The following is a 23,928-nucleotide window of genomic DNA, read 5'->3' on the forward strand; positions in this document are numbered from 1 at the left end:
GGTTAGAAGCAGGGCCGCACTTTACTGTATTGACCTGAATGATCTTAGCTCTACTAAGCTTATGGCTAGTCATTTGCTGTTACCCAGCCTGGATAGGTCACCTTCTCTTAGCCAAAAGGCCAAGCCCCTTGCAGAACTATGGGAATAAAATGTACCTGGCTTTTTTTTTTTTTTTTTTCTATTGTCTGAGAGCTCAGTGCCCAAGAGTCTGACTTCCCTTGTTAGTCAGGGTGAGAATCTGCTTTCTTCCTAGGACTGTTTTTCAGTACATTTTTCTCACAAATCCCTCTCTCATTCAGAATTCTCCAATGTAGAACTTTTCCAGTCATAGTGCTGTATGATTTAAAGAGCTATTTCACTGCAAGTTACCAATAGTAGGCCAGGGGGCTGTGACATGCAAATTCCCCTACCTGAGTCTCTGACTCATCTATTCAATGGTCATTTAAGCATCTTCACAGTAAGGGGTCTGGCAACCTTTTCAATCTCATTCTGGGTTTCCTGGGCTGGCAACTCATGTTATATAGCTGTGTTGTCCTCTTTTTTCGTCTGCTGTAATTCACTTAAATGGTAGCATGCTCTTTAACCCCTCTCTCCCTTGGGAGGGGGGTTTCATTAGTTTCATTGAGTGTCCCCTTGTTTTAGTATTTGATAAAGTAAATAACTGTCCTTTATTTACCCATTCCACATCACTCATGATTTTAGAAACCTATTTTATCCCCTCTCAGTTGCCTCTTTACCAAGCTGAACAGCACTAACCACTGTACCTCTCTTCTTAAGGGAGCCATTTCATTCCTTTTATCATTTCTGTTGCCCTCCTCTGCACCTTTTCTAGTTTCGCTGTGACTTTCTAGAGATGGGGAGACCAGAACTGCACATAGTACTCAAGGTGTGGTTACATATAGCTCAATACTGAGGCAATATGATATATTTTTGTTTTATTCTCCATTCCTTTTTGGATCATTCCTAGAATTTTGTTTACTTTTCTAACCACCACAGTGCACTGAAGTGAAGATTAGGACTTGTAATCCACAAGGACTCCAAGGTCCTTTTCCTGGCTGGTAAATCCTAATTTGGAATTCAGCATTGTGTACCTGTAGTTGGGATTATTTTTCTCTATGTGCATCATTTTGCAATTTTCCACATTAAATTTCACCTGCTATTCAGATGCATAGTCTCCCAGTTTTGCAAGTTACTTCTGCAGTTCCTCATAATCCACTGCTTTTTTAAAACTTTGAATAATTTTGATCACCACACTCGTTTCCTTTTCCAGATAATTTATGAATATGTAAAATATTCGGAAAAATGACCATATAGTTCTGCCCTCTCTTTCTGTATCAACCCTCACCTCTGATTTGAAGCAACTCCAGCAATATGATGCTCCAAGGACCCTGGCTAGAATTTCCTGTAGCTCTGAACTTCCTTTATAGGTCCTTCAGCCAGGGCTTCCTGTGGCACTAGTGATGACATCACATCCTGCATGGGTATATAAGGAAGTCTCCTTTGACCAGCCAACACCTCAGCACAGGCCATTCTGCTCTGTAGTGCATGTTGCTACTGTGCTGTTCCTGATCTTGTTTGTGCCTCATTCCTGTTCCTGTGTGTGTTTCCTGCATTCCTGCTTCTGTCTGTGTCCCCTGCTTTTTTCTTTGTCTTTTTCTTACCTCTCTCTTCTCCTTGTCTTGACCCTTGCATTCCTCTCAGATTGATCTCTCATGCTTGATCTTGGCCTGTAATCTGACTGTGCCTGAATGCTGCCTGCCATGACCTCTGTGGTATTCAGCTCTGCACCCACGCTGCTTGCCCTGACTTTGGCCTAGTATCTGACTTCACCTATTTACTGCCTGCCCTGATCATTGGCCTGTACCCGGAATTCCTTCGCTCATTGGGACCTCACCTAAGTCCTGCCAGCCGCCAAACTCAAGGACTCAACTGACAGGAAAAAGAGTTGGTAAAGGTGAAACCCAGACCCAGTCCCTGAGCATATCTGCCTACGGATGGCGTGGGCCTACTAGGCTGTGTCAATCATGCCTCAGTCTCAAGGGCTCACCGACCGTGACAGATTGCAGAGGCCATGAGCTCAGCAGACTCCTCAGCAGCTCAGGCCACACCCGTTTTGGCCTTATGAGTTCAACAACAGCAGGAGCAGCTCCAACAGCTTGTGGGCCTCCTTCAAGAGATGGTGGGTCGCATGGAGTCTCTCCAAGCTCGCCTTCCTGCACCAGCTATTCCTGCCTCACCGCTACTGGCTCCTGTCCAGGCTTCAGGACCTATCCCACATCTGGCCCCGCCTCAGACATTTGATGGAGACCCAAAGGCATGCTGGAGGTTTTTGAACCAATGCCTTATGCATTTTGAGCTACAGGCCACCAGCTTCCTCTCTGATCGAACAAAGATCCCATTCATCCTATCTTTGTTGTCTGGTTCCACTTTAGCCTGCCCCTCACCACTGTGGGAACTTAATGAACCCCTGATGCAGAATATGGAGAAGTTTCTCATAGACTTCAAATGTATCTTTGATGAGCTAGGATGTTCCTTCTAGGCAGCCACCATACTCCTTTGCCTGAAAAAAGGAACCGAGACTACAGGGGGATTATGCCATCTGGCTCCAAACCCTGGCTTTGGAATTAAATTGGAACAATGAGAGACTTGTATCCATATTCTGGCAAGGCCGGGCAGAATGTATTAAAGATGAACTTGCAGTACGTTCCTACCAGTCTGGAGGGTCTCATAGCATTAGTTATCAAAGTAGATCCGCGGTTCCAGGAGTGGATCAGAGAGAAGGAAGCTTACCGTCAGCAGTTCAAGTTGGCCTCAAGATTCCAACACCCAAGAAATCGGTCTTGCTCCTGCTACCTGAAGAACCCATGCAACTCAGAATGGTTTGACAAACCCCAAAGGAAAAGCAAGGGAGCAGAGCCCAGAACTTTTGCCTGTACAGCTGCAGGAAGGGATCCTCATGGCGATGGGGCCTAGTGGCAGCAGATGCAGTTCAGGCCCATGTGATGTTGCACGAGATGCAGAGCAGCACAGAATGGGGCAGAAGGTGGGACCTTGCTTCGGCTTGAGGCAGGGTCCTGCCTTCTGCTCCAAGAGAAAAGCAGAGAGTAGAAGTGTAGGACTGGAACGGCTGAGAGCTGCTAGCTGAAGCTGTGACTATGGCCTGGCCTGCCCTGCTTGTGCAGATCTGAGAGCAGGAGGATTCGGAGGTAGAATACGGAAGGTAGGTAGGGGGCACTCCATGAAGTTAGTTTGTGGCACATTTAAAACTAATAGGAGAAAGTTCTTTTTCACTCAATGCACAATTAAACTCTGGAATTTGTTGCCAGAGGATGTGGTTAGTGCAGTTAGTATAGCTGTGTTTAAAAAAGGATTGGATAAGTTCTTGGAGGAGAAGTCCATTACCTGCTATTAATTAAGTTGACTTAGAAAATAGCCACTGCTATTATTACTAGCAACAGTAACATGGAATAGACTTAGTTTTTGGGTACTTGCCAGGTTCTTATGGCCTGGTTTGGCCACTGTTGGAAACAGGATGCTGGGCTTGATGGACCCTTGATCTGACCCAGTATGGCATTTTCTAATGTTCTTATGTAGGGAAGAGGTCAGGAGGAGGGATGCAAGTGGCAGCTGGACTGGTTTGGACTTATTATAAAAGGTAGCAGTTTAGGAGGAGAGGATTGTGCAGCCGTTTCTTTTGATCAAGATGCCAGTGGCAGTGACTGCGTGTTGGGGTCAGTGAGAGTCTGAGAGGCCTCCCATTCTCTCTCAAACTCTCACTGATCCTAATACAGGCGGAGGGGGGACTGGGAAAGTGGGAGCAAGACTACTGGGGATGGGTGCAAGAAGGGAGAGGGGGCTGGGGAGCAAGACTGGGAGGTCTGGGAGGGGACTGAGGAATAAAATGGGTCTGTGAGGGGAGAGAGGTCTGGGGAGCAATACTGCTAGAGTATGGGGAGGAAGAAGGGGGGCTAGGGCACGATACTGCTGGGGACTGAGAGGGGAGAAGGGGTTGAGGGACTTGACTGCTGGGGACTTGAGGGGTGACAGGGTATGAGCTGTGGTTGCTCTTGATTCTGCTTCTGAGATGGAAAGTAGGAAGAGTTTGATTTCTTTCTGTCATTTTTGGGAAATGTGCAACTCTGAATATTTCTGTTGTGTACAGTACAGGAAAAATGTATTTGCTTTTCTTTCTCTGTTGCTGCCCTCCTGACAGAGCCTGGCATTTTGGGTTTTCCATTTAAGCTGTGTCTCACTCTGTTTCTATTTCTAATTTGTAGTCAGTTCTGTATTTGGTGAGGGTCGATCTGTGTTTTGCATCTGGGGACCTAGCTGAGGTATTCCGCTATTGGGTAGTGTCTGTAAAAGGATCTGCAGCAGTCGAACTTGTTATGTCTTTCCAAGCTGCACTTCCCAGTGCAAAGGGTGTATTCTGCTCTAGATCACTGGGCATCTGTGTGAGCCTGAGAGAGACTGCGTGTGCGACAGCGAGCATGCCTGTGAGAATGAACATGTGCGTTACAGAGTGCATGTTTGTTTATATTGTTATGGTATCTCTATTCTGTATTTGGTGAGGCTCTGTGTTTTGCATGGCTAAACAGAGATGAGGTATTCTGCTAGCGAATGATTTCTCTGAAGGGATCTGTATCAGTCTGGCTTGCTCGTTTTCCTAATAGGAGGTGTATTGGTGTTTTAGGGCTTGCTGCAATATTTGGAGTGTTGGTTTTTCATAGGGAGGTTTGAATGCTGTCAGTTTGTGCTGTCCTGGCCTGGGAAGTTTACTGTATTTATTGTAATTGTAATGCAGTTTGCCCAAGGCTTTCTGAGGGTCCCAAGCCCTTTTTACTTCTTTTATAAGATTTTCTGGTGGACACCACAGCAGTGCATATAAATATAATATACAGTTGCAAGTGGTATTTTTTTTTCTCAGAAGGCAGTATTATAAATGTTGTTTTTTTTTCATGTAAAATCTGTTATTCGGAAAGGGCCTAGGATGGAACTGGGGGAAGAGGAGATCTAGGATGGTGTTGGGAAGAGGGGAGGAAATGATTTTTATTTTGGGGTGGGATTAAAGAATTACAATATAAATGAAATTATTGAAGGCTCAATATTATTTTGTGTTGCTTCTTTCATTTTCAAAACAATACAGTGCTGAAATATTTCCAGATTTGTACCTCAGACACACCACCAGAAAAATCTCACTCTTTGGCCTTGAGTCTCATTTACTGGGACATTAAAGCTCACTTGTTACGGGAGTCCGGTGATGATGGTGGACCCTTAGCCCGAGGTGGTGTTGGTACTACCTGGAGGGATAAGCCCCTCCTGGTCTCCACCGTCGAGAGGCGAGGCTGGAGCGATGCAAGGGCAAACGAGAGCTTCGCCACTACCGGCCCTCATTCCCCGCAAGTTGAGCCCTTGGGTACAGTCCAGTGGTCGGTGTGAGGTCCAGTCCAGTGGTCAGTGGCAGGCAGCAATCAGGCAACAAGAGGTCCGGTCCGAAGGTCAAGCCAGGGAGATCCGTCCAAAGGGAAAAACAGGAACCTGGGGTCCAGATCAGGCAGAGGCAGGAACAGGCGGGCAAAGGCAGGAACAGGAAGCAGGAGCAGAATCCAACGCTGGACCAAGCAAGAAGCACAAGGAAGACCTGTTGCCAAGTCGTCGGGCAGAGGTTGCTGCTGTGTATAAATAGGGGCAGACCCCGACATGAACGGGAGGAGCCGGCGGCGTCACCCTGCCGCGGGCACTTTAAATCCGCTTGGGCCGTGTGCGTGCTCGCCTAGGGGGCAGGGCCGAAGAGGCTGACGGCGGCGTCCCTGCCTGCAGTAGGGACGGAGCGGCCCCGGCGGTGCGGGGAGAGCGTCAGCCCTGCCGGGGGCATGCCCACACCGCAACCCGAGGGCCAGAAGCAGCGGAGGAGCAAAGTGGAGTCATCCCGAGGCCGGTAGGCCTAACAGCAAGATAGGAAATTAGGCCAGGAAAGGGTGGCAGGGGAGGGAAAATTGGTCGATTATGCCAGGGAGGGGAGGGGGAGGCAAAGGGAAAGGATTTTGATTATGCCGGGATGGGGGAAGGGAAGTGGATGTGCATTTTTACGGAATCCCCTGCTTAGAATGTCACCGCATGTCACTGCCATCACCAAATTCTCTCTTGGCCTGTCTTACTATTGTTTTACATCTAACTTATGCTTTTGCCTGTTTTCTTCATTTGAGTCTGCTTTTCATTTTTTGAAAGATGCTCTTTTGGCTTTAACTGCTTCTTTCACCTCCCCATTAAATCATGCTGGTAGCCATTTGATCTTCCTTCTACCTTTTTTAATGCATGGGATATATTTTATCTCTGCTTCCAAGATGGCATTTTTAGACAACATCCATGCCTCATGCAAACTTTTAACCTTTGCAACCACTATTTTTAATTTTTTTTTCTACTAATTCCCTCTTTCTCACAGTCTCCCTTTTTAAAGTTAAATGCTACTGCAGTAGTTTTTGCTTAATGTCCTCCCTCCAGTAATTATGTCATATTTAATTGCATTATAGCAGCTAATACTAAGCAGCCCTACCCCATCATGATTCCACTGAGGACTAGGTCTAAAGTAGCTGCCCCTTTTGTCAATTCTAGGACCAGCTGCTCCATGAAACAGTATTTATGGCATCTACAAACTTAACCTTGCTGGCATTTCTTCACGGAGAGGGTGGTGGATGCCTGGAATGCCCTTCCGGAGGAAGTGGTGAAGACCAAAACTGTGAAGGACTTCAAAGTTGCGTGGGATAAATACTGTGGATCCATAAAGTCTAAAGGATGTGAATGAAGAGAAGAGGCATGGTGGTAGCATGCGGGAATTATGGCTACTACCTGGAGATGAATACCCTTATTCAATAAACACACTCACTGTTAATGCAACTCCGGCATTGCTCTATGCTTCAACGGCAAGAGGAAATGTGGAAAAAAAGGATTTGCATTCACAAAAAAAAAAACCAGGGAGTAGCTTGCTTGTTGCGGCGGTTACTACCCCAAACCAAATAAGTCTGATACTTCACTTCAAGGCATATCTAGCATAGCTCTCTGCTTCAACGGCAGGGGGGGAAAGACTGATACTTCACTTTCAGTATATATCCAGCATAGCTGTCTGCTTCAATGGCAGGGGGGGAGAGGAAAAGAGGATTTATATTCAGGCAACAACCAACAAGGAATGAATTACATAGTCTGGGCAAACAAATAATTATGGGAGTAGCTTGCTTGTTACGGTGGTTACTACCCTAAATCAATTAAGCCATATACTTCACTGGGAATACATATCCAGCACAAAAACACTGCTTCAACGGCAGGGGGAATAAAGAAAAGAGGAATTATATTCAGACAACTAACAAGGACTGAATGGCACAGGCTGGGTAAACAAGCGTGGGAGTAACTTGCTTATTGCAGCAGTTGCTACCCCTGACCAATTGAGCTGGATGTTTCGCTTGGATGCAGCTCCAGCGCTGCTCTCTACATCGATGGCTGGGGTGGAGGGAAACTGGAACCAGGGGGTTGCTTATGGGGGGCCAAGAGTAACAGATAAGCATGAGGAAAAAAAAAATAAAGTGGAAAGCTTGCTAGGTAGACTGGATGGGCCGTTTGGTCTTCTTCTGCCGTCATTTCTATGTTTCTATGTTACTGATGAGACTGATGTGTGGGAAAACACATAAGCGTGGGGGTAACTTGCTTGATGCAGCGATTATAAACTCTTAACCAAATGTCTGATACTAGACTTCTAATGCAACTCCAACACTGCACATTGCTCTCTGATTCAATGGGGGGGAGGGGGGGAAGGAAATTGGACTCAAACAGTAACCAACAGGAGCCCTGACCTTGGCGGTCTGAGTAACTGATAAGTGTGGGAAACTGATAACTATGGGAACTTGCTGAGCAGACTGGATAGATCATAGGGTCCTTTTCTGCCGTCACTTTCTATATTTCTATGACACTAATCCAATCAATACTGTGGTAATTGAAATCTATTACTATTGTGTTGACAAATTTATTTGCCTTTCCAATTTCTGCTAAGATTTTACAGTCTATTTCTTCATTTTGCCAGCTGGAGGTAGTATACCCCCGACTGCGATACTCTTACCTATTTATTACACATGGAATTTTAATCCATAAGGTATCCACAGTGCATTTTGTTTTCTGCAAGATTTTTATCCTGCTTGACTCTAGGCTATCCTTTGCCACCCTTTCACCAATTTGATCTGCCCTGTTATGTTGATATAATTTATACCTTGGTAGCACAGTGTCCTGTTAATTATCCTCTTTCTACCATGTTTCTGAAATGCCTTTTATGTCCATATCATTGTATAATGCTATGCATTCTAACTCACCAATCCTATTTTTCAGAAGTCTGTCATTTACATACAGCATTTTATAGTATTTTTTTTAGTTATATTTCTGTTTGTGTTTGTATTCACAGCAAAAGATACAGGCAGTTTATAGTCATTCACGTTTGTGTGCCCTTATTACATATATCTGGGCTACTTCAGCCTTAACCACAACCTTTCTGGGCTACTTCAGTCTTGACCACAATCTTTCTTTTTGAATTTTCTCTGTTCTTCAAGTATCCTTTGAAGATACCTCCCTCCAAACCATGAGCTTCTGAGCAACTGTCGGCTTTCTCCCATGGCCTAGTTCAAAAGCTTCTTTATCTTCTTTTTAAATGATAGTGTAAGCAGCCAGGTTCCCATTAGAATAGGCTCCCCCTTCCCCAGAATGCTCCCCAGTTCCTAATAAATCTAAAGTCCTTTTTTCTGCATCATCATCTCATCCACACATTGAGACTCTGAAGCTCAGCCTACTTCTTGGGTCCGGAACATTGAATGGGGAGCATTTCTGATAATACAACCCTGGAGATTCTGGATTTCAATTTCCTATATAAAAGCCTAAATTTATCCTCCAGAACCTCCCTATGTTATTGGTATCCACATGGACAGAGACATCTGGCCCCTCTCCAGCAGTCTCTAAAATATTATCTAGGTCAGCGATTCTCAGTCGGTGTGTCGCAACACACCAGTGTGTTGCCAAGCACTGGCAGGAGTGTTGCATGATACCCACAGCCGGCAGGGCCAAAGACTGGAGGTGCGGCCGCTGCCGGAGACCTGGCCAGCTGGGCTTCAGACCGAATCTCCTGGCCATCACCGGAGACCAGGCTGGTGGGACCGAAGACTGGAGCTGCTGGCCGCTGCCGGAAACCAGGCTGGCGGGGCCAAAGACTGGAGCTGATCAGCTGAGGGCTAGTGTATTTATGTGTATGTTTTTGAGATTGGAAGGGTGCTTCTGTGTGTGTGTGTGTGTGTATATGTGAGAGAAGGAGGGTGCTTGCGTGTGAGTGTTGTGAGTATGTAAGAGGGGGAGAGTGCTTGTGTGTTTATGTGAGGGAGGGTGCTTCTGTCTGTGTGTAAGAGAGAGATGGAGCATGTTTCTGGTTGGCTGTGGTTGTGAAAGAGGGGGGGCATGTCTGTGATTGAAAGCCTGTGTGTAAGTAAGAGAGAGAGAGCATTGTGTGATTGAGAGAGACTGGACAGAGAGGTGACGTGTATGTGTGAGAAAGACTGATCAGGGAGGTGACTGGTGTGTGTGTGTGTGTGTGTGTGTGTGTGTGTGTGTGTGTGTGTGTGTGTGTGTGTGTGTGTGAAAAAGAGAGAGACTGGTTGGGGAGATGATTGATGTGTGAGAGACAGAAACTGGTCCTGAGGGTGTGACTAGTGTGTGGTGTGTGAGAGAGAGACAGAGATTGGTTGTGGTCTGTAAGAAAGAGGACAACTTGAGCAGCTACTGCTGCTTCTGGTGTGACCTCCAAGGGATAGGAGTAGGAGAACTGCTGGAGAGGTTAAGTAAAGGTGGCTTTTTAAGTTCATTTTTCTTGATTGACTGCCATATTAATTATGGGGTATTGTGATGTGTCTGCTGTTTTGAAATATTTTATTGGTGTTTGGAGAATTTTTAATAATTTTTAAGTTTTTAATTGTTTTTAATTGTTAGATGTTATTCTGTTCATCATCTGTTCATCAGCTATTCTGAACATTTATTCATATAGTTTTACAAGTATTTCTGTGTGGGGATCTATAGCAGCATGGCTTTTTCTGTTTTCCTAATTGGGGGTGTATTTGTAGTGTCGCCTTTTTTATAGGTAGGGTTGTTCCATTTGAGTGCATGCCATAATGCAGGTGTAACTTTGTGTGGATTAGTCTGAGTGCATTATTGCAGATCTTGGTACTGTATTAGGTGCTATATTTCTGTTCCCATTTCTCCTGTTTTGTACTGCATGCAGAGTGGCATTTTGTGTTTCTATTCCAGTTTCTGTCTCCATTTTTTTAAATTTGTGGTCTTTCTATACTTGGTGAAGGTTGATTTTGTGTGTATGACCAAGATGAGGTATGTAACTAGCATGTAGGCTAGTAAAATACCTCACCTTATTTGTTGTATTTTCTCAATAGGACATGCATAGATGGTGAATTTGTCTTTTTATAAGTAGAGTTATTGCGCCTGGTAGTGGAGTGAGTTTGTGTTGCTGTTATTGACATAACGCCAGAATATCCTTTTTGTATGATAAGTTGTACGGGGAATGTTCTAGTTCTGCTTTATACCCATTGCTGAGCGTGGATGCAAAGTGTACATTTAGCCTTGTGTCTGTCGTGTGTTCAGTTTGTCACACATGTGGGAACTATCAGGTGTGTCCCAACAGAAAAAAAGGTTGAGAACCACTGAGCTAGGTGATGTGCGAGGTCTGCTGTCTTTGCACCAGCAGGCAAGCTACCAAGTGATCCTCATTCCCATCAGCTACCCAGCTATCTACATTCCTAAAGATCAAATTTCCAACTACAATGGCAGTCCTAACCCTGCCCTCCTGGGCACATGTCTATGGAGTCACATCCTCAGTGTGAAAGGATAAGGCATCACCTGGAGGGAAGGTCCTAGCTACAGGATCACTTCCTGCCTCACCTAGGTGATGGTCTCCTTCCAGGTGACCCTGCTCCTCCAAAGCAGCACAAGGACTGCTTGACTGGAATTGGTACCACTCTACTATTCCCCTGAAGATCTTGTCTATAAATCTGTCTACCTTATTTTATCCAAGTCTGCCACTTTGGCTGCTAGACATTGGACTCATTCTCTGAGAGCCAGGAGCTCCAGCTACACACATACAACCTCTCCCCAACATGTGGCACGTGATACAAAAATATAAATAGTCTGCACTCTGCATCTTAATTTTTGATGAGTTGTTACATTTTTTAAAGCTATTTAAGGCAGAGACGTTTACATTTAAGGATTTTTAAAATTGATTAGGGTTTAATTTTGATTAAGTATCTTGTATGTTAGTTTGTCAATGAATAACAAGCGGACTAAAATTAGTCAATCACTAAATCAGGGTTAATTGCACATTATACTGGATCACTAATTGACTCTTATTTTGAAGATTTTCTTCTTAATGAGGGTAATAATCTATATATCAAAAAATGTGACTGGATGACTAGGAGATGTGGAGGGAGAGTAGTGATCAGACACCAGCAATTGCTTCTCAGATCAAGCAAATGATCTTTGCAAACTTACAAATATAAACTTTGAATTAAATTCTAACCTTAAACTGCATACAAGATTAATTCATGCTATCTCTATATCCCAGAACATACAAGGTTATAAAATTGGAATTAAATTCTAATCTTAAAGTACAACAAAATTACTTAAGGTGTATTTCCCAGAATACACAATTATAAACAGAGAATTAAATTTTATCTTTAATATATACACAGGATTAATTCAGGCTCTCACACTACTTACCAGCATGCAAACATACACAGATAGTGATAGTTTAATTTTCTTTGCAGATTTATGTACTCTTTTCCAAAAAATCCAGCTAAACTGCCACCATACCAGCAGATGGAGCTTCTGCTGTCAGGAGTCTCGCAGGACTAAGGTTTACGCAGTTCCTGCCTTCCAACATTTCTGTGCTTTTAAGACAATTATAGTACTTGTAAGGCAATTACTTTAAACAAAAAAATCTTCAAAACAATCTCCTCTGCAAGTGGTTTAACAGTTTGACCCTCTCAGCCATTCTTCCTTCTTATTTCTAACAATACTTTCCATTACAACCTTTTCAGATCAAAACACCAGTGACCTAAACTGTACACAAAATTATTCAAGCTCTCTCTGTTTCCCAAAACACACATAATTATACATTTAGGATTCAGTTCTAACCTTAAACTTCACACAAGACTAGCTAAAGTTTTCTCTACTTCCCAGAGCACACCCATAATTATAAGCTTAGAATTAAATTCTAATCTTCAAGTACACGCAAGATTAAACTCTCTTTCCAAGAATTCACACACATATGCATTTAGCATTACATTTTAAACTTAATCTCCGAAGAAGAGATGGGAATTGTAAAGTTGAATTAGTTAAGTGGCTGGGCAGACTAGATAGTCCATACAGACCTTGTTTCCATGTTTATACTTTAACTGTTAGACTGGCACCACTTTCTCCTCCCCGTGCTGTGAAGGGGTCAAAGAGAATCCATGGTAAACTCACTCTAGCTAGTCCACCATTTGCATGACTCAGCAGCGTTTTTGAAGCATTGAGGCTTTGGTAAATATATCCAGGATATGTACAATTAGTGCCTCTCCATTTGATTGTGGGATGTGAACATAGAGCCCATATTACTCCGGTTTTGCAAGCTTTACACTGACTCCCCATGTCTTGGAGAATTCAGTTTAAGGCGATGGTGACTATGCTTAAAGTGTTGCGTAATACTGGGTCAGGTTATCTTTATGCTTCATTTTTGGAATCGGTCCCATCTGGATCTCTGCATTCTTTGTAGGAGGCTCTTCTCTAGGTCTCTACGGAAGTGAAGTTGATCTCAACTAGAAAGAGGTCTCTGTCAGTCTTTGGTCCAGCTCTCTGGAATTCTTTTCCCTGAGAGAACCGTTTTATCTTATTGAAATTTATGCAAGCTGCTTTTTTTTTGCTCTTGTCATCCCTTGAGTTTAGCTGTTGATTTATTTCACACAGATCGCCTAGAGAGCTCTTAAAGATTTTTACTAGATCCTCCATAGTAATATGCTGCATTTAGTACAGTATATAGGGGTCTGGGTTATATATCACCCTCAGTTGAAGAATTGACAATTTCAATTCAGTCATTGTTTTGCAAACACATCCATTTTTAGAGCTCTATAAAGCTGGCAGATGATTGCCTTTTTTTATTTTAGCTTTTAGATATTTTTCATATCTTAGGATTATTTTCAAATTTTTGGCTTCGTGTTTTGGTGTACTTTGGTCTACCAGGGTTCATTTTCAAATGCTGCAAAGCATTCTCTACTCTTTAGCTCTGGAATCCAGATTCTACTGTAAGGGGCAAGCTGACCCGTAAGACCCAAGGGGATCCCACTCACACTTGACAAAACAGACCATAAACAAAGTGTTGTGTTCCAAAACAAGATATAAAGATTACTGAATCAACAAATAAGCAATCCAGCAGTTTAGAAATCCAGAGAAACAGTTTAGCGATAAAAGATCAGTTTCTTAAACAGTATGAGTATGAAAGATAAGGCTGGAATCCTATGCTTGCTCTCCACAAGGCTTTAACTCCTCAATAGAAAACCAGAAAAGCCCTCTTCTTTCATTCAGAAACAACCTAAGTTTGTTCTGGATGCGGTCAGCCAATTTTCTTTCCTGAGACACAGGTTCAAAACTTTCTTGGACTACATTCCTCATATCCATATAATAGCAGAACAGAGCATCCTTCTCCTGCTTGGATGAGAAAAACAGCTATCCTTTCTCTTCCAGGAGCCCTGAAGAGGCCCATGCCTGCTTCTCTTTTGTTCCCTGGAAGATGTCCCCACCCAGTGACTCCTTGAGTCATCTCTATCATGGCTGAAACTAACCCAGCCCTTAGGGGATGGGCCATTGCTGTCACTCAAAATAACAATGGAATCTCTCTTTGCTGGAAGTTCTCTCTCCCTAACCAATGGAAAGGCCTAGATAGCCTTACATTTATATTTATTGAATGCTTATTTTTGTTAGTGCGTGTGTTTTAAATTATTTTAATTTGCTTATTCTTATTTTACTTACAGAATGATTTATTATTAGAACCATGTATTACTGAACGGTCTTTTATTTACTATTTATTATTGAGTAATACTTTAATATTTCCTGTGTTTCAGGATTAAGTATTATATAATTTATTTTTTTACTATTATTATGTTGATGCTGAGCTATACTGTAAATATTGTAATCTGCTTTGAGCTAATATTGTAATAATGGAATATAAATTCAATAATAAAAAATATCTGTGGCACACAAGCCCCTGTCCTCCCCCATACTGAGCTCGCCTACAGTACGAGAAAAAACCCAATCTATATCAATCCCATGTTTAACACCTATTGCTCCCTAGGATTGCCTTGATTTGATTTACACTGAATCAGAATCAGTGACATAATTTAATGCAAATATGCTCTTATTTTCTTCTCCTCTCTCTTCTTTCCTCCTCTCCCTGATTTATTCCTCTTTTTCATCCTTTTGTTATATTTTCCCTTGTTTCTTCCTTTTTTTTTCTTCCTTTTTTGTCCTTTTCTTGCCCCCTCTTTCACACTGCATGCTATTTCACTCCTTTGTTCTGGTCTTGATGTTTCTTTTCTTGTCCTTTCACTGTATTTGTGCTTTCTGCCTTTCATTCTGCTTCTTGTTCCATTTCTCTCTTTGTTGATTTCTTCCATTCTTATTTTTGTTCTGTACTTTGTTTCTTTTTTTATTCTTCCCTCTGTTTCTTTCACTCCTTTTGTTCTGTTCCTTCATTTTCTTTCCCCCTTTATTTCTCTTCTTTTATTATCTCATTCTTTCTTTTGTTCTCTTGCTGCTTTCTTTTATCATTCCTTTTGCTTTGCCTTCATTTCTTTTTCATTCTTTGTATTCTGTTCTTTGTTGTTTTACCTTTTGTTCTGTTCTTTCTTTGTTTCATTCTTTCTCGCTTCTTTTCCTTTATGATCTTCCCCTTCCTTTGCTCCTCTCCCTGACCTTCTCCCATTTTAGGCCTGTTGGAGAATGCAGCGGATTTCGAGAAGAGGAAGCAGATCTATGGCATGAACTTCATCCCGCCAAAGAAACCCAAAACGTTCCTGCAGTTAGTGTGGGAAGCCCTGCAGGACGTGACCCTGATCATACTGGACATCGCTGCCTTCGTATCCCTGGGACTTTCTTTCTATGCACCTCCAGAGGAGAGCAATGGTGGGTGTGCAGCTAGGTCCCCAAATGTATACTATGCAATGCTAACCATAAGGAAATGCAACAAAAGAAGGTACATCGCCAAAGAAAACAGAGACACCAACCTATCAACTTATGATGGACTAATAAAACCACAAACTCTACCACAGACATCTAAGAACTTTTCCCTATATAATCTAACCCTCTATTACCCCCCCAATGCTACCCAACTTTATATTCAAATTGTATTTGTTAAAACTCTAATGTTATTCTCCTAATGTAAACCGTTATGATGGCAAAACCGAATATACGGTATACAAAACATGTTAAAATAAATAAAAAAAATACAACAAAAGAAAACAATCCCTTCAAAACATACAAAAGTTACAACAAAAAATAGAAGGGAAAAATTAAATTTCATGATTTTATTACAATAATTTTAGAGATAAATTTGAATAAATTTAAAGACAGCAAAGTATACAGTTATATAACAATGCCGTAGGTAACACATTAGGAATTAAAACTTCCAAACATACATTTTAGTAAACACCAATAACCCACAAAACATACACACACTAAAAAAAAATCACATTCATAAGCCAACCTACACATGCATACAAGGAAAATTCAAAGACCCCGACAGAGGCCCCCCTTTCACTAATATATATATATATATATATAGCTTCTTCAGGGGGAACTTTTCTTAATATCAATACTGTTTCACAAAGTTTTTAGTACAATAGATGGTTCAAATTGAAACAACCATATTTACAAATGTTCTATGGCATAAACAAGCAAAGGTGTCATGTTTTCAAAAGATTGTGGATGCAGTATATAAAAGGTTTCAGTGAAGTTTCACTGAACCACAGAAGTTTTAAATGTTCATTTTTATCAGCAAATTGAATACGGCTCTGGAGACTGCCTCGATTTGTATAGAGCTCTCTTTTGATTTGAGAGGGAAGTGAAAGCGCTCCTGACTGTAAGCGGTGCTGAGAGCAGCGCTAGCTCAGACAAATCCGGGAACACCACGAAACAGACACTTGAAGATAAACTGCAAGACTGGCTGTACAGATCACATCGTGCAGGGAAAAGAGACATCGGTGATGTCTGTGCTAGGCAATGGTATCACATTGCACTTCCCTGGGGCCTCCTCTCTGGAAAAGGCACCAGGAAAAGACAGAAAATGTACAACCCAGTCAGTCCTCATCTAATCTTCTAAACCAAATGAGTTTCCATACTAGTTTTAAACCATCTCCAGCCACTGTGGAGGTGGTTTAAGAACCCAGCTCCTAGTGCATTTTCCAGAAAGCTTATAGAGGCTGAGCTTCAGGCATGTGATTGGGGCAACCCAGCATGAGGATCCCTTTTCCTTCCTCCCGTACATGGTCCAAAGCGTCCCCCCTGGAAACATTGAACCTCTGCTAAAGAAATGTTATGACTGGCCTTAGGCCTTAGAGTGCCGCTGTGCAGGAGACTCAGGTTCATTTCTTGAGGCCCAGCCCCTGCTTCCTGGACTGCCCGGAGCTGGAGGTGCTGCGGAGACAGTGCTCACAAGTCCTTGGGGAATGGAGTCCCAGCCATCACGCAATGGTGCCAATTACTTGCCATGCAAGGCCCCGTGACCTGCTGAGATTCCTGTACAGGGTACTTGTAGCCTGGATTTATTTATTTATTTATTTAGTATTTTTATATACCGACATTCTCGATACAAATATCAAATCAGGTCGGTTTCCATATAACAAAACTGTCGCGGTTAAGGCGTTACATTAAACAGAGTTTCTGAACATAAGAACATAAATTAAATATTAAATATTAAATAGACTACAATTTGCCCACTGGGCTTGTTTGCCCACTGGGCTTGTTGAACCCATGGTCTGACCCAGTATGGCAACTTCTTACGTTCTTATTACTGACCAAGCTTACATGGTTACTGGGTCTTTGAGGAATCCATAGTCTCTGGCCCTGGTTGAGAATGATTAGGCTTGATGGGAGAGGAGAGAAGTTTATAGGTCATAGGAAAAAATCCTCAGGAAGCTCAAAATGAAGGCTCATGGCACTGGAGCTCTAAGCAGAAGGTGGTTTAAATTGAACTGGAAACCCAAAGAACCAGGAAGAAACTGCTGAGTCACAAATAATAACAGAAAAAGAAACATTCAACACATTGCTCAGGTGGGGAAGATAACTCGAGAACCACCCTGCATGGTAAACACATAGAATACATATGATGGGCACCATTCTTACAACTGTGTAGACTTTAGGGAGTTAGGCTTCTAAATTGGCCTGCCTGAAAATTTATTAGAGCTGAGTGCCTTAATTTAGGCTTCTAGTTTCATTAGGATCCTACATTTAAGAGCCTAAAAAGTGGGTGGCTATGGAGACGCAGTTAGGACAAGGGGAAAAGTTAGAAGCTCAGCACTGATTTTCGGCGGCAGGCACTTAGAACCCTAAATCTAGGCAAATAAATAGCAGCCCTAAATCTAGGTGAATTTAAAGCTCAAAACTTAAGCTTCTAAGTTCAGCTGAAAATAGTCATCTGACTTAGTGGCCTACCTTTAGGCCTCGCAGTGATGTCACTCTCACTTATCACGCACCTTGACAAATCTATATTCTTCCCTTTCTGGTTGCAGCTTGTGGCAAGTTGTCAGCGGGAGCAGAGGACGAGGGGGAGGCAGAAGCCGGCTGGATAGAGGGAGCCGCCATTCTGCTGTCGGTGGTCTGCGTGGTACTGGTCACGGCCTTCAATGACTGGAGCAAGGAGAAGCAGTTCCGTGGCCTCCAGAGCCGCATCGAGCAGGAGCAGCGCTTTTCCGTCATCCGCAATGCCCAAGTCATCCAGATCCCAGTGGCAGATCTCATTGTGGGGGACATCGCACAGATAAAATATGGTGAGCTAGTGCTGGGGTTACAGCAGGGGCCTAGGCCTGACCTTCAGTCTTGCTTTTGGAATCCTGGCTTCTTGCAGGGCTTCTGGATTTTCTGCAGTGCTGGGTCTTTTCCCATCAGCAGTTCCTGTATCTGTTTATTGCCCCTCCTTTTCCCTGTCTGCTCATACCTTTCTTTTCTTCAGATTTTGTATCTCTTTTTAATGCCTCTGCTTTTCCCTGCCTGCCCCTCTCTCCTCAGCAGTTCCTGTATCTGTTTATTGACTCCATTTTTTCCCTGCTTTGCCTCACTGGCCCCTCAGCAGTTCCTGTACGTTCATTGCCCTTGCTCTTCCCTCTCTTGCCCCCCTCTCTCCTCAGCAGTGCTTGTGTAGCCCCTGTCCTGGTCAGGTCTTGGGCATGGGGGCATCTGGAGAGGGCCACAGACCATGCAAGGCCCCATGACCTCTCGAGGTTCCTGCACGGGGGGGGGGGGGATGGACAATGGCCAAAAATAGCACAAAAATCCAAACACAGTCTCTTTTTACTCTCCTAAACTCCTAAACAGGTCAGCTCTTGGTTCAGGCACCCTTCCACCCTGGGCTCTCTCAGTGCCTTTTGGGTAATTCAGATCTTCTTCTCACATTCTCTCTCTCTTAATGGAGCCTCTGACTGCTGAATTAAGTCAGTCAGCACTCCTGGAGATTTTCCTGAGTAGGCCGCCTCTCTCTGGACCCTCCCAAGACAACCCTCTTCCCTGCGTTCTGACTGAGGAAACCCCCTGCTTACCGGGGCCTCCTCAGGTGCAGATTTTGCATAAAAACACTTCTGAACTCCCTGGAGATCCAGGACCTCACCCCTCCTGGCTCCGGAACTTCTTTCCCCTTTCAGGCACCCGTTGCCCGAAAGGCTATCACATCACCAGGCCCCGTACCTGTGGAGGGACAGGCCCACCGAGTGTCTTCCGCAAGGAGAAGGCGCCTGCTCCCTCAGCCCCGTGCTAAGGCTGATTCTCAGCTCCAGTCTCTTGGCCCCCTCCCCCTCCCCACTCCCTGAATCACATGGATGCAGTTTTTATATTAACTCATAGCTCCTTCCAATGGGGAGAGGTAACTCACTAACCTAACACACCTCACTGCTCTGAGCTCAAATTAGAGGCAGGGTTTGGATGGAGACCTCCGACTCACGCTGCTGGCAAGCTGACCTGTTGAGACCACTGAAGCTAGACCACTAAGGAACAGCCACTGCTAGTACGGGCAGAATTGGGCAACTCGTCGCATATGAAATATTGTGCACGGTTACTGAGGCATGCACCGAAAGTTTCAAGCCACGACTTTGCATGCTATCGCTTACGAGTTATGACATGGAGGGCGGAGCCAGTTATCTCTGTACGACGGCATAGTGTACTGACTTTCCATTTCCTCTCTGATATTGGCTAGGTGACCTGCTACCTGCAGATGGAGTTCTGATCCAAGGAAATGACCTCAAGATTGACGAGAGCTCACTGACAGGGGAATCAGATCATGTGCGCAAGTTGGTGGGAAAAGACCCTATGTTACTTTCAGGTGAGTGAGGCTGGGATCCACTGGGAAAGCTAGCCCTCCAGCTATCCATGCTGCACCTGTTCTGCGCTGGGGCAGTGCATGTGAGGGGAGCCTTGCACTGCTGCGGCCTGTGCTGCACCTGTTCTGTGCTGGGGCAGTGCATGTAGGAGAGAGAGGTTTGCACTGCTGCTCTCCGGGCTGTACCTGTTCGGTGCTGGGGCAGTGTGTGTGTGTGGGTGAGAGACATTTGCACTGCTGATCTGCAGTACTTTTTACTAATAACAAAAACATAACTACAAGGTAAAATAATAAGGCCAACAATCACTATTTCACAACTGAGAGGCGGTGGAAGCTCAGAGAGACAGCAGTGATATCGGTTATCTGAGATGGGCAAACTGTGGCTAGGTCAGGGGGCTCTCTTCCTTTTCTGGTTCAGATTCAGGAAACTTTACTGGCATGACAATTTATACAGTTTGTAAGTGTTGGTTAAATAATAAACGAAGAAAGCAAACAGCATAATAATAATAATAATAATAATAATACAATTGCAAAGTATTGAAAGGTCCGCAATCAGGACAATTCTTGGGTTCTGGTGCTGGTCTGTATTGGTCTGGTAACAGGATCCAACATGCTTTGCTGCTGTAGCTGCGGTTTCTCCTGTTTCCCCCAAGATTATATCTGATCATGATCGTTAATCCCAAGTGAAGTGTGAAATAGAAAAAAAATGTTGTAAAGCATCCTAAGGCGTAACTGCTTCCCGGTTCTGGTCTGCTCCTGGTTTCCCTCAACAAGAACGACAAGAGCCGGTCTCTCACACAGCCTGGGATCAGTGTAGGGGTCGCCACCTCATCCCTGGTCAAGCCAATGGGCTGAGCTGGTCCTGGCTCTGCCCCACTGCTTGCATAGATCTGCTGCTCTGACCTTAGGGAAGTGAATGGAAAAATCATCATGACAAACCCATGCAAGCACCGAAGCAAACCCAGGACCAGATCTGCCTGCTCAGGTGATCTGGAGGTGAAGTTGTGACCCGAGAGCAAGAGAACCCAAACTGCAAATCCATGGACATTTCAGCACTCATTCTTTGGAGTTAAGAAATCTTTAATTTTCTGTATCAGTTTCTGGAAAATGAGAATCTAAGGAGAAAATACATTTCTGGTTCTGTTTCTCCAGTGTTGCACTGCATGCGAAGTCTGGCTTCTCGGGGTTTCCGATTGAGTTTTTGTCTACCTCTTTCACAACTCAACATATCTTGGGAACCAGGTCACCTTGGCACTTAGAAATATGGGCATGACACCCCAGATTCTTCTACCTCGAATGTCTTTCCTGGCCATCCCTAAAAGACAGATGCTGTCAGGGCTGGGCAGGCTGGTTGCAAATAATCCCCTAAAAAGAATGATACAGGACTCAAGTGTCTTCTGCCTGTCTGGTTCCCTTTCCTCGTGGTTTGGGCCCGCCGATTCTGGTGACTGGCAGTGCTTTTGTCAGGGACAAGGCAGGCCATAGTCAGGGTAGGCAGCATTCAAGTGGACTCATAGAACAGGCAAATGTCAGTGGCTGGAAGTCATACCAAATCTAGAGGAAGAGCAAAGTAGGCAGGGACAGGACAGGCAAGGCTAGAATACACAAGGAACAAGGTAAGACACACAGCCAGGAACAAATTAAGACTCACAGACAAGAAGAAGGTAAAACAAGGGTGAAACTGGGACGGGGTGCAAGGTAGGGTGCACACGGACAGGGTAGGCCACCAGGAGGCCTAAACAGGACAAAGGCAAAGCAGGAGATAGACAGACAGGGTAGGCCACTGGGAGGCCTAATCAGGACAGGGGCAAGACAGACAACAGGCAGGTGGGATAGGCTACAAGAAGCCTAGCCAGGATGAGGGCCAAACAGACAGCAGACAAACAAGATAGGCCACCAGGAAGTGTATACAGGACAATAGCAAGGCAAAGATCACAAAGACAGGATGAGGGCAAGGAATACACAGATAAGAAGTGCCACCAGAAGACCCAAACAGAGCAAGGACAAGGCGAGGTAATGCAAAGATGACCAAAGCAAGGAGCCTGGTGACTAGATGATAAGGCCCGGAGCTAAGAGTCAGGGTGAGTTTTATAGGTCTGGCCTTGTTGCGTCTTTTAGCCTTCGAGTTGGAAGCAAGAGCAGGACTGAGTGTGGGCCACTGAGGGCCCCTCCTGGCAGGAGGGTTACCTAGCAGCCAGTATCATTACAGCTGTTTTCTTTGGGCTGCACCAAATGGCTCTCAGTGTGTCTGAACGGCACAACACCTGAACTCCTGTGCTGGTCTTGTAAGTCTTGAGGTTATGAGACCAGCACAGGAGTTCAGGCACCATGCAGCTCAAATTCACTGAGAGTCACACGGTGCAGGCCCAAAATAAACCAGACATTCAGAAGCAGAAGGGGAATGTCACAGTAGCAGTAATGATTCAGGTGGCAAAAGCATGGGACAGGTGACAGAAGGAACACCAGGATGGTGGTGGCTTCAAGATCACCAGAAGCCCACAGTAGGTGGCAGCAAACCAGTGACAGCCAGCAAGGTGATGGGGTAGCTGACTCAAATCAGCTAGGGGGTGACTGAGGCTGGCTAGTTGGAGGCAGCTGTCTGGCTGGGGCTGCCTTTCTGGTGGGGTGGGTGGGAGGTGATTTGGTGTCTAGTTAGCTGCGGGTTGACTGGGAGTGTGGCGAGATGGTTGGCAGTGAGATGGGAAGGATATGCGGGGTTGAGAGTGGTAGGAGACTGGTGAGGATGAGGGAGGCTGGTTTTCTAGGGGGTGACTGACTGGCTGGATGGGGGTAGTTGCTGGCTGAGTGGAAGGTTCAGACTGGTGGGATGTGGGTGGAGGGATGAGAGGAGGGAAGAATGCTGGGATGAGGGTGGAGAATTGTGAGTAGGGAAGACTGCTGGGGATGAGGGTGAAGGGTTTTGGGAGACAGATTGGAGACAGAGTGAGGGTTTGAGAGACAGAAGAAGACTGCTGGGGACAAGTTAGGAGGATGATAGAAAGAGACTTGGTGGGGATAATATTGGGAGATTAACAGCATATTAAGGGTCCTATTCAGTCAGATTTTTTTCCTCATAGACATAGAATGAGAAAACAGTAAATCAGGCCCTAAATGAGGTACAACAGACCTTGGAAGGGTAATCCCAACAGTACAGGAAACAGTGACTTGGGAGCTCCCCAAACCTCCTTTTTGCTGCCCACCCCCCTATTCCCACTCTTAAACCTTGATGGGTACATCAGGAGGTTGAGAGAGCTCTCAGCCGCTGGCTCCTAAGTTTTCAACCTAGCACATAAATCCAAAAAAAATTGTCAAGGCCTGGCCTATTCACATTTAATTTGTGATCACTTATTCTGTATTTAGTGAGGGTCTGTCTGTGTTCAGCATGTGTGACCTAGGTGAGATGTTCTTTTCTCATGTAGTTTCTGTGCAAAGATCCATAGTAGTTTCACTTGTTATATTTTGCAATCTAGACCTCTCAATAGGAGGTGTACTGAGGTTCTAGGGCCCAGTGTAATATTGCCTTTTCATAGGCAGGGTACTTGTAGCTTATATTCTAAGAGTTAATAGTGGGACCCTTGTCCCAAAAATGTGACCCTCAGGACTAAGTAATAATTGTACATAACCACCTCCATATTTAACCTCTGCTCATAGAAAACAATAGTCTATTATTTGTTTCAATACTAGAGGGAATATAGTATGTGTATACCTTTCAGCCTTGTTGATGTCATGTAGTGGCATCTAGTGGTGAGACTTGCAGGTGGTGAGACTTGCAGTTGGTGTGTGCCCATTGGGGTAGATTTTCAAAACAGCGCACAGGCGTACATGTATGTGCACTACCCGGCGCGCACACATGTATGCCCGATTTTATAACTTGTGCGCGCAGGTGCACGCAAGTTATAAAATCAGGGGTCGGCAGGCGCAAGAGGGTGCACTATTGTGCACCTTGTGTGTGCCAAACCACGCTGCCTTCCCCCGTTCCCTCCCAGGCTGCTCCAAAATCGGAGTGGCCTGAGAGGGAACTTCCCTACCCCCCCATCCCACCTTCCCTTCCCTTCCCCTACCTCCCCCGTCCTTTCCTCCCTACCTTTTTTTTTTTTAACTTCTGTTTCAAAACTTACTTCAGCCCTGGGGCTGAAGTAAGTTGCACGTGCCAGCCGACTGCCAGCTCGCGATCCCTGGTCACTGTGTCGTAGACCTCTGACCCCGCCCCACCCCCGGATTGCCCCTTTAGTAAAGCCCCGGGACTTACACGCGTCCCGGGGCTTTACGCGCGTTGCCGGGCCTTTTGAAAA

The 23,928-nt window shown here is 44.6% G+C and overlaps 1 protein-coding gene across 1 annotated transcript in view; it reads left to right on the forward strand.

Moving 5' to 3' along the window:
- Positions 1 to 23,928, forward strand: part of ATP2B3 (ATPase plasma membrane Ca2+ transporting 3) — a 200,070-nt gene that overhangs the window by 23,017 nt on the left and 153,125 nt on the right. Inside the window, exons 3-5 of the mRNA XM_029614564.1 lie at positions 15,043 to 15,237; positions 17,841 to 18,098; positions 19,514 to 19,639. Of these exons, the coding sequence (XP_029470424.1) occupies positions 15,043 to 15,237; positions 17,841 to 18,098; positions 19,514 to 19,639 (579 nt within the window). The remainder of the gene's footprint in view (positions 1 to 15,042; positions 15,238 to 17,840; positions 18,099 to 19,513; positions 19,640 to 23,928) is intronic.

Source organism: Rhinatrema bivittatum, chromosome 1 (assembly GCF_901001135.1).
Source record: "Rhinatrema bivittatum chromosome 1, aRhiBiv1.1, whole genome shotgun sequence".
In the NCBI taxonomy this organism is placed as follows: Eukaryota; Metazoa; Chordata; class Amphibia; order Gymnophiona; family Rhinatrematidae; genus Rhinatrema; species Rhinatrema bivittatum.